This window comes from Prosopis cineraria, unplaced genomic scaffold (genome assembly GCF_029017545.1).
Source record: "Prosopis cineraria cultivar Desert tree isolate PC_DT_omini unplaced genomic scaffold, ASM2901754v1 PC108, whole genome shotgun sequence".
NCBI lineage: Eukaryota > Viridiplantae > Streptophyta > Magnoliopsida > Fabales > Fabaceae > Prosopis > Prosopis cineraria.
The window spans coordinates 4,749-15,773 of record NW_026555435.1 but is presented as its reverse complement, the minus strand read 5'-3'; the positions used below and the strand labels follow the sequence as shown (position 1 = coordinate 15,773).

At 32.0% G+C, this 11,025-nt stretch overlaps 1 protein-coding gene across 1 annotated transcript; it reads right to left on the bottom strand.

The window, feature by feature from the left end:
- Window positions 1–621: 621 nt before the first annotated feature.
- LOC129295414 (60S ribosomal protein L2, mitochondrial-like) lies at window positions 622–5,005 on the bottom strand. Its single transcript, XM_054933938.1, has 2 exons — window positions 4,845–5,005; window positions 622–1,310 (listed from the first exon to the last, which is right to left on the bottom strand). Exons 1-2 carry the CDS (start codon window positions 4,954–4,956, stop codon window positions 793–795), a joined length of 630 nt encoding a protein of 209 aa, XP_054789913.1. The 5' UTR covers window positions 4,957–5,005; the 3' UTR covers window positions 622–792.
- Window positions 5,006–11,025: the final 6,020 nt, after the last annotated feature.

Below are 11,025 nucleotides of genomic sequence, written 5' to 3'. Positions count from 1 at the left end.
GCTTTTCATAGCTTGATGTTCGTGTGCCGAATCTTCAAGCGTCAGGAATATGAATATCTTGATTTACAAACTCATATGTATGATTGTCCCAGATTAATAAATTAATTAATAAAAGAAAGTATAAAAATAAATAGTTTGAAGCACTAAAAAGGTTGCAATACTGGGGAATTGGGATTTAGCTAAGCCAGCCAGCTTCATAATTGATCAGCAACTCAAACAAAAAGCAAAAACAGAAATTTGGGGGGGGGGGGGGAATAATAATAATAATAATCTCTCTCTCTTTTTAGGCTTACTCTATTTATGAATAACGAGGCCAGTCAGTTCAAAAACAAAATGTATAATGAAATCATCAAGTTAACATGCCTTTTAAAGCCAAATATTCATACCGAAGGAAACAAACAATCACCACTAACATTATCCTACTAAATGAGGTTAACTATATAATTACATGATGTCATGATGTCATTGTGCTCTGTCCACGTAAACAAAATTGATCTAAATTTAGTTCATCAAAGAAGAATAGGACCTTCGCCAAATTTCCTACTGTGAACAGAGGAGCCTCATGAACTTACTAAACCCTTATGTTGTGTATAGCAGAAAATGGAAACATCTGAAAACCGATTAACTTGCAATGACCAATTCACTCCAACAAAATCCACAAAAAGACTGCCCTTTTAGAATTCATCAATTAGACAGATAAAATCTTGTAACATACATAAATGTTACAGCAATTATTACTAACATCATCACACAGAAGAGCTCAAGCTAACCAAAGAAAATATAGTCTCAGGCTTACCTTCTGCGCTTTAGAGGGCCAGTCTTGTACCCACTCTTAGTCGGTTTGCCCCAAGGTGAAACAGAAACTCTCCCATATTTTCCACTACTTTTGCTCTTACCCTCTCCTCCACCATGAGGATGGTCTACAGGATTCATGGCCACTCCTCGAACTACTGGCCTTCGACCAAGCCACCGGCTCTGCCCAGCCTTCCTAAGCTTCCTATCACCATGAGTTGGATTGGACGCTCTACCAATTGTAGCCCTGCAACGGGAATCAAACAACTTTGTCTTCTTTGAAGGGAGTTCCACTAAGACATATCTTGATGAAGGATCTTTCAATATCTTCGCACAAGTCCCGGCTGCTCGGACCATTTTGCCACCTTGCCCTGGGTTCATCTCTATGTTATGAATGATTGTCCCAATTCTCATAGCGTTAAGTGGCATGCAACTCCCAATTTGTGAATTTATGTCAGAATACATCATTTGATTCATCACACTCTCACGTGCACTGCGGTTATATGTGTTTGCAGAATCTGTTAATAGCAAAACAAAGTAAGAAGGATTGATATTATATACACATGGATCTAACACCAGAGAAAGGGGAAGAAACAACAACAGGTTAAAATCTTAAATCACTATCACATTTTCTTTTGGTACAAAAATCAATATCACATTTTGTTAACTTGACAAAATTTAACGGGGTAACAATACAAACAATAATCCAAAACTGAGATCAACAAGAAATCGGAATTAACAAAGAGAAACAACCAATCTACCTTTAACTAAAAGGTAATGAGAACTAATCCCCGCATGGGGTGAGGTAACACTTAATACACCTCCCTATGTTGAATGCTTACAATCTAGAAAGAAAAGGGAAAGAGAGGGAAAGAGAGGAAGAAGAATGAGAAACAAAGGAGATGAGAGGTTTAGAGAGAGAGAGATGAGAGAGAGAAGAAAAGAGACAAGGAGATTCCTGAATAATACAACAAAAACAAGCCTTAACCCATTAAGTGGTGTAGGCTACATGGATTGTACGATGTCATTGTACTCTATCATTTATCAAACTTTTAGAAATATTGTTACCAAAGAGGTCTCGATCAACAATTTTCAAAAGTATTTATTTTTGCCTTCCTCTACCCCTCTTGACAGGGCTCAAAGTTATCTATTCTACTTTCCTCACAAGTGCCTCCCGTAATCTTCTTTATACATGTCCAAATCATCTCAAACAATTTTCTACCAACCCTCAATAGGTGTGACATCTACTTTTTCTCTAACGCACTCATTTTAGATTTTGTCTTTAAGTATATATCCACACATCCATCTTAACATTCTCATCTTTACTGCTCCAACTTTATGCTCTTGCTGTCCCGTTAAAGCCTAACATTTATTACCATATAATATTGCTAATCTTATAGCAATTCAATAAAACTTCCCTTTAAGTTTATTAGGTATTTTACAATCGTAAATAACTCCTTTAGCATTTCTCCAATCAAACCATCCAAATTGTAACTTATGTAAAATATCTCCATCAATTGTTCCATTATATTGAATAATAGCTTCAAAATATTTAAACTTTTCCATTTGAGGTATAATTTGATCACTCAATTTCACTTTCAAATTACTACTCCTTGACTTCTTATTAAAATTACATTATAAATATTTCGTCTCACTTCCACTCAGGCACAAACTTTTTGACTCTAATGTCCACCATAACTCAAGTTTATGGTTAATCTCTTCTCTTGTCTCTGCAACAAAAACTATCCCATCCGCGAAAAGTATACATTTGGAGATTTTCTCTTGAATGTGCTCAAGCAAAACATCCAAGACTAGGTTAAACAAATAATGACTCAAAGATTATCCCTGATGCAACCCAATCTTTACAAGAAAGTCTTTTATTTCACCACAAGATGTTCTCATACTAGTTGTTGCCCCCTCACAAATTTTGCATAGCTCGAATATAAGCAACCCAAACACCCTTCTTTTCCAATGCTTTCCAAGAGAATCATGAATAATACACTGAATAATTCACACCAAGGTCATGCCATCTGAATTACATTAGTGAAGTGTACTTATAGCCTCCCTATTCCTGAGGGCTATTAACAACCTTTAACTAACTAACACCCCCCAACAGCTACTTCTTCCGCTCCAAAATATAAACATTTTCTCTAAGCTAATCTTGACTCAAAATATAAGCAACCTAATACATGAAAAAAAAAATCCAATTTTAACCCTTGTATTTATCAACCTAAATCTTGATGTAAAGTTATCTCTCACTCATCGTGAAATACATTAGTAATTGAAACTAAAGATAAAACAAGAACAACAACAACAAGCCTTTATCCCACTAGGTGGGATCGGCTACATGGATTGCAAGACGCCATTGTGCTCTATCATTTATCAAGCTTTTAGGAAAAGGTAAAACAAGAAAACAATATATATTTTTATAAGAATGAGGACTTTGTTAGCATGCGGATTTGTCCAAAACATTGCTTATATTTTGGACTGGAAGGAGTATTTTATTATTAACTAACAGAAACTAACACAATTACAATGATACAACAATCCTCTAAAACAATGTGATACCCCTCACATAGATTTTACAGTCACCAACAAACGAGGTAATTAATAACAAAATTAGCAAACTAATTATCTTGACAACTTCCAACACATTTTATGCTGCTCTTCTATTGTTTTTTTCCATTCTTCTGATTGACCACCAGAAATAAGGGTAAAATGTGATAGCAAGGCAAACCTATTAGCTCCTAACTTTTGTATGACATAGTAAACGCCAATAAACAGAACTGCTTATTTCAATACTCTTGGCAAGACAGCATGTTATGATTCTATTCAATTCTGCATAATCAAAATAAAAAGATATCTATACACATCCTCCTCTAGTTGAATGGAAATGGATACAAATATGGATTTATCTGAGCACAATTTTCATCATTCTAAGAAAGTAACGAAAGAAACCATCAATAGATCCAAACCTTTTGATTTCAATTATTTCAACTTATGAGACAGAACTAAAAAATTTTCATATTTGTTTCCATAAAAGGAATGAAAATAAAATAAACTTCAGAAATATATGTCAAGAAATCCAGTGTCAAGCTTCAGCATGTTCTTTACTCAATTGCTCTAATGAAAAAGCATCCAAATCACCGTTGTTAAAGGCACTCGCCTTTGCACCTTAGGTGCTGAGGCGAAGTGCAGAACAGCCCCATCACCTCTAGTGTGAAGAGAGGTGATGGGTTCACCTAGGTGCTCGCCTTTGGGTTCCTTGTGCACCTTTTGGCACTTGGTTGCAATTTTTCAAAGTATTTAATGTATAAAATGATTGCTACTTTTGTCTCTGTGTTTCTTCATATGACACAATTTTTCAGAGTATTTATATGAAGGTTAAGTAAATTTCAATTTATCATTTTATCTTAGATTTGTTGTCTATATATTATGCATTTTCACATGGAAGCAACTTGCTTCACTCGGCTTGAGCGTGCCTATTGCCTTTAACAACACTGATCCAGACATTTTCGTGAGCGCTTGTCCTTGGCTGAACTCGAAAATCACCATGAAGCTAAGCTCCTTTGAACATTTAAAAATAAATAAGATACTCTACTCCCCATGTAAGAATAACAGAGCAAGCCCAATCCCCGTAAACTAGGCATTCAAGCCTTTCAATTAAAGTAATGTTGAAAAAAGCCTTCAAGACTAGTTCACCCAATTCCTATTCCTATCATCTTCACTGAAACCAGGCTAAAACGTTAGAAACTTGAGCAAACCCTACAGCTTATCACTCACTCACTCTCACTACGGTCTACGGCAAAGGCAACCATGTAGAACACACAGGAAGCCACCCTTCTGAATCCAGAAAAGAAGCGGACCCCTTCAATCTTCATCCGACTAAAACCATTTGGAATATTCGACTTCTCAGCCAAAAAAAAAAAATCAACATTAACAGATAAATCATTTTTCGTTCACCCCATTGACATGAAAGCCTAGGTTTCGTAGGAACATAAAAACGCCACGGAAAAAGCAGGAGAATAAAAGAGATGAGAGAGGTCAAGTACCGGAAGCAAAATTTCGAGAAGCATTGTTAAGAAATGATAAAGGTTTGAGGAAGTTGAGAATGCCAATACTCGAAAACGCAGAAGAAACTGCGCGAGCTCTCCAAAGAGCCATGGATCTGGACTGCGATCAACTAGGTATTGAGACTGGAAATTAGCTTTCAATTGCGATACCCGAGTGACGAACCTTGCTGGGCTTATGGACCTAACGGCCCAATCCCATTCTCTCATTTAAACTTTATACGGACTCCTTAAGTTTATAAAGTTTGTATTAAAAAAAAAAGTATATAAAGTTTTATTCTTTTAAAACAACATTATTTAACATAATTCATATCATCAAGAGGGGTGTCCATGTTTAGTGCCTGACAATGTCTCAAACAAAATTTTCTCTAATGAGAAGATACATGTTCATAACCAAAAACATTATTAATGTAATATATATAACAAAATAAAAAATTATTATTATTTTATTATTGGTAGAAAAGTGGGGCACCTTAAATCCTATGGTTGATATTTCATCACAACTTAGCATTGGTTTATAGTAATTGTTGTTTATAGAATACAATGGCATTATGCAATTGCCGTGGTGGATTTTACTTAATGAGACGAGTAAAATTGTTATTGTCTGTATGAGCTTATATATATTATTATAAAATTGGCTATATTTTATGGTTATTTTTTCCTATATTTGACTATCAACAAACATCAAATAAGCCTCTGTCATATATAAGGGATGGTTTTAAGAAACCGTTAAATATTATGCCTAAGGATCCGTTTGGATTTCAGTTGGGTATAATAGATTATGAAAATAATTGATTAAGTGGTAGATTTTAATCATAATTGATTATGTTATAACGTAATCTGTTTGGATACTGTTTTTTTAAAATTGATATTTAACAAAATTGAAGATGTTTGGATAATTTAATCAGAATTAATTTTTAACTATATAAATTACTATATAATTTAATTTTTAAATACTAAATATTAATTTTTTGAATATATAAAGTTTAAATTTTATTAAGGAAAAAAAGGGAAAAGAAGAGAGTTTAATTTTATTTTTATTAAATTATGTGCTTCCTTTGTAATTTTTTCTTGGGCCTTTCTTTGTAATTTTTCCCAACGCTTTTTGATAAATGTTTTGCAAAAGCTGATGGAGAGAACTTACGAAAAAACGCGCGTCCTGACCCATAATCGATTTTTGATGATTTTCGACTGTTTGGCTAACTTTTCATATTAATCGATTTTTGCCTCAAAAATCGATTAATGAGACAATCCAAACAGACTGTAAATAGTTTATGGTTGTTATCAACCATCATATATAAGTGCTAAAATTTAGCTTATAAGAGGAGTCATGAGATCATATTTGACGGTTATGATATATAACTGTTAAGTATTCATCACCATATTTGACGGTTATTGGCATAACTGTCAAATATTACCTTTGTTTTTTTTTTTAAATTGAGAGGCTACATATTTCACAACTCCTTATATTTCAAACCAAAGTATATACAACCAGAAGTCAATCCAAAATACTTCTAATATATAAATTAAAACTAATCGATTGAAAATATATAAAACAATTATTTTCATATATAATAGTATTGAATCCTCCAATGATCTAAATCGAAATTACCCCCTATGAATTAGTCACATATTGAGCCAACAACTATAATGAATTTTAACACCACTCCTCAATAACTTCATTGATGCTAGCATCCTCAAATACTTCACAATACATGTTTGGGTAGTACTGCATTATATATAATCAAAGAAAAGTTAGTTGACATATTTTTAATATTGTAAAATAATTGAATTCAAATGACACACACACACATATCGTCGAAGAAATGACAGTCTGCTGGTAAGTAATGATATTTTTAAGATATCTCATAAGACAATATCCATAATCCAAGCTATTATCCTTTTGTTGAGGGCACTTTAAAAAAACTAATGAAAATATATTAATGAATTAAAACAAATAAACATATAATAAAGACAATATTCAAAGGAAATACCTTGATTATGTTCCAACTGCAGGATTGATCATATTTCTTGCCTCTTGAAATACTGAGTTGTATCTGGGTGCAATATAACACCGTAGCCCTAATAAATAGACAAAAAATATTGATGTTTAAAAATTTGAAACAACAAAAAATATATAAGTTAATTAAGAAGCTTACATATTAAACATCTCCATTAAATATTGCCAATTACTTGGTAGCTCATCGGCAGAATTCAAGTAGTAAAACCATGGGCATATACCAACCGACTGGATGGCAATTAACATCTAAGGTTCTTAAGAGAATTTAAAAATGTTATAAAATGAAATTCTTAAAGTGAAATTAATTTGACAAGTTCAAGTAACTAACTTTCACCCTTACATGTAAGGTGCCAAGAATAATAGTTCCTTTGAAGGGTTATTGTTCGTTGCCCCAAAATACTTAGACAAAGCAATTGATTGAGCTTTACAACTCTTAGCAGATTGGTCGCAATGAGTAGCAATTTCATAAGGACATATAAAGATAAATTTTAAGGAGAATCAGCAAGATGCCAAAGCTTCTCATCTTTAATCCTCTCTTTTGCATGCCACGTTAAATTTTTTTGAATCAACAGCACTGCCATAACATATAAATCTCGGTACTACGGGAAAGTACCAATGCCTTCTCCAAACTCTTTCCATTATCCTTATAGTGTAATGCATTGCATTTAGGACAATGAGTTAGCGATGCATATTCATTTTTGAACAAAATACAATTGTTGGGATAAATATGTATCTTCTCATAGCTCATACTCATAGATCACATGACCAATTTTGCATCGTATGATCAAGTTGGAAGATTATTATCCTTCAATAGCATTTCATGAATAAGTGAAAGAAATTATATGAAGATTGTATCAGTCAAACCGCCCCTCGCTTTTAAGTTATACAATCTCAAAACAGTGGTAAATTTTTAGAATTTAGTGCAATCATTGTACATAGGTGTCTACATCATTTTTCAACCTCTCAAGCATTTTAGGATAGCCCTTAAGTTCTTCCTCAATCGCATTAACCATCTCTTCAACACGGTCTACCTCTTTTATATTTGTGTCAAAATCATGTGACACAAACTAGTACAACTACTTTTGGTCACATTCCTTGCTTCACCATGCTTATACCAACAGTTGTAAGTTTGATCAATTCTGTGACACACTAAATGATCTTTCAACTCACTCTTGCTAATTCACTTCAAGATACCACATCTTACACAAGGGCACACAATACTGTTATGGTAATTTTCATGCTCAAGTGCAAACCTAATAAATTCTTTAACCCCATCCAAACATTCCTTTGATACTCGATTCACAGACATCCATGTCTTATTCATAATCCTAATCTATCAAAAATTATTTTAGAAAATGTAATGAGTGGCTCAATCATATTGGAGGAATACTTGAGACAAACACAAGAAATATTAACTACTTAAAAGCATCCATGAGTCATGAGCCACTACATGCAACATAATCTATTTTTAAGCTAAAGTAAAATAAATACTTGCAACTATACTTAGTTTTTTGAGAAATTAAGTATATATTTTAAGTATTAAATAAAAATTCGGCAGTATAGCCATTTGAAAATGAGACTTTCTCAAGCATATGCCCTCTATTCATACTTAATTTCATCCCCATTCAATCTAGTAAACATAATTATTCAGCCCAAATCAATCACGAAAATTTACAATTATGTCAAATTTAATTACTTTTAGATCAAAATCTAATAGCATAACAGCTTAAAAATGTGACTTTTTTGAGGTGTTTTGCCATCACTTCATACTAAATTTCACAGCCCTATACAACTCTATCCAACCTAATTCAACCATAACAATAACAACAAAATTCACAATACAATAAAATAAAACATATAATAATCAAACAAAATATAATTCAAAAAATTGCTTTAAATTTGCCTAAAAATAAATCACCAATAAAACTAACAAACTAATCATACATTCTTGGTCCAATAGGCATTTTAAAGTAACCCATAACAACAATTTAAATTAATCCCATAAAGTGGATTCAAATTAATCCCATAGTTCTCTTCAAATTTCTAAAATTATTATGCATTCGTAAATTCGAGCAGTGGAGAGTAAGAAAGAAAGAGGAAGGTGAAAGAAGCATGCTTACCTAAATTTAAGAAGCCCAATAACGCTGATGAACCTTTGAATGCCTGTGGAGGAGGTGAAATTGAAAATAATGGAGGAGGATGAAGACAATACTCGAGAGCAAATGGGGTATGCCTAAAATGAAGGGGATGGGCCGAAATCGAGCTAGGAAAGGTGAAATCAAATTGGGTATGCTGGAATCTTACTAAATCATAAAGAGAAGAGAGAGAAGAGAGATGATAAAAAGAACGGCAGGTGAGTTCAAGGATGCAGAAGGGGTGGATTTTAAATCACCATGTTTGATGGTTGCCCATTTTAACTGCCAAATATATTACACAAAGTTTGACGGTTCAATAAGACAACCATCAAATATATTAAATTTTAATTTTAAATTAAATTATTTTTCAACAAGTTTGATGGTTCCCTTACGTAATTGTCAAACTTGTAACTTTATTGTTCATTAAGTTTGACAGTTTCCTATGTGAACTGCCAAATAAGCTAAATTTCAAAATTTTACCTCCACGTAGTTGACAATTCTTTGAATAACTGCCATATATCAGGCATCATATATGCCCGATTCTATAATAATGATAGTAATATTTAAAAAAATATTAAGAAATTATATAAAACAAAATAAATAATTTTTTTCATCACCCCAATATCTTGGGAAACTCAGGGTATTACCATCTCTTGCTCAAATTAGTCCAAACTTCTATTTTGTAGGACTATTATTATCAAGGCGGACTCACAGCTATCTCAAAAATATTTTTGACATATTTATTTAATATAATTGTATATCTTAAGATTCAAACTCAAAACTCAAATTAAATAAGCTAATTTGACCCCCTCGTAAATTGTTGTTGTTATTATTTCATTGTGTTAGTGGACATGGGGGATGCCACCGCTAAGCAAGTTTTTTGTAGTCCTTAATTTGTGTCAATTCGTATTAGTCTATCTATATATATTCATCGCAACTCAATCTTGGTTTATAATTGTTTATAATATAATGTTGTTATGGGATTCACGTAGCTGATATCGCTTACAAAAACATGACTTCTTTTGTTAATTGTTGTTGTTGCAACTTATAAATCTTAGCTTATAAGGAAAAAAAGGTAATTTTTCATGATTATTTTTTGTCAAAATGGAAAAATGTATATAGTCAATGCTCTTAAACTTTAAATATTATTATTTATTAATTCAACTCAATTAATTGAGATACATAATATCTTGATGAATTTCCAAAAGACAATGCAATCACTCCAAAAGTAGACATTGTTCCACCACAATACAATGAATCTATTAATTTCTCAAGAATACCCAAAATAAATAAGGAAATTAAAGTTTTCGTTAACCAAACAAATGTTTAGGAATTTAATAGACATACCTCAGCTAATATTTCAAATTTAATTTCTATCATCCATATGTTATAATCATATTTTTATATAACTTGAACCATTATTTTGAATAAGTTTATTGTTATTATTTTTCATTTTGCTTTATATAAGTTAAGAAATTTTAAAAATTAGAAAATACAATGAAATTTAAAAGGAATAAAATGCAACTATTATGCACATTTCATATGTATACTAGATATAAGCTCTTTAATTGGATCCTCGTTAGAAAATCGAATTAAAATAAAATATGAAATTTATAGCAAGTTAAAAATATAAATTTATTTTTAAAAAACCCCATGCAATAAAAAAATGAAACAATCTAGTGGCTATAGCATGAACAATTAAAAAAAAAATCGAAAACCAAGTTCGGAATGGCTTATTCCCCATGCCTCCCAGACCTTCCTTTTTTATGTAGGAGAAATTAACTACATTCTTCTAGATGACCCATTAAATTAAAATATTTTTTTTAAATGATCATAATACATAATAAAAGATATAAGTCAAAATTATACATATTATAGTATTAAAAAAAACCTTGATTAATTACATAAGCATATTTCTTTACACGAATTTTAACTAATTGTGTGAGGATCCACTCCTCTCTATATAAAACGCCTCCTTCTCATGTCTCCGTCAAGTCCAACATTAACA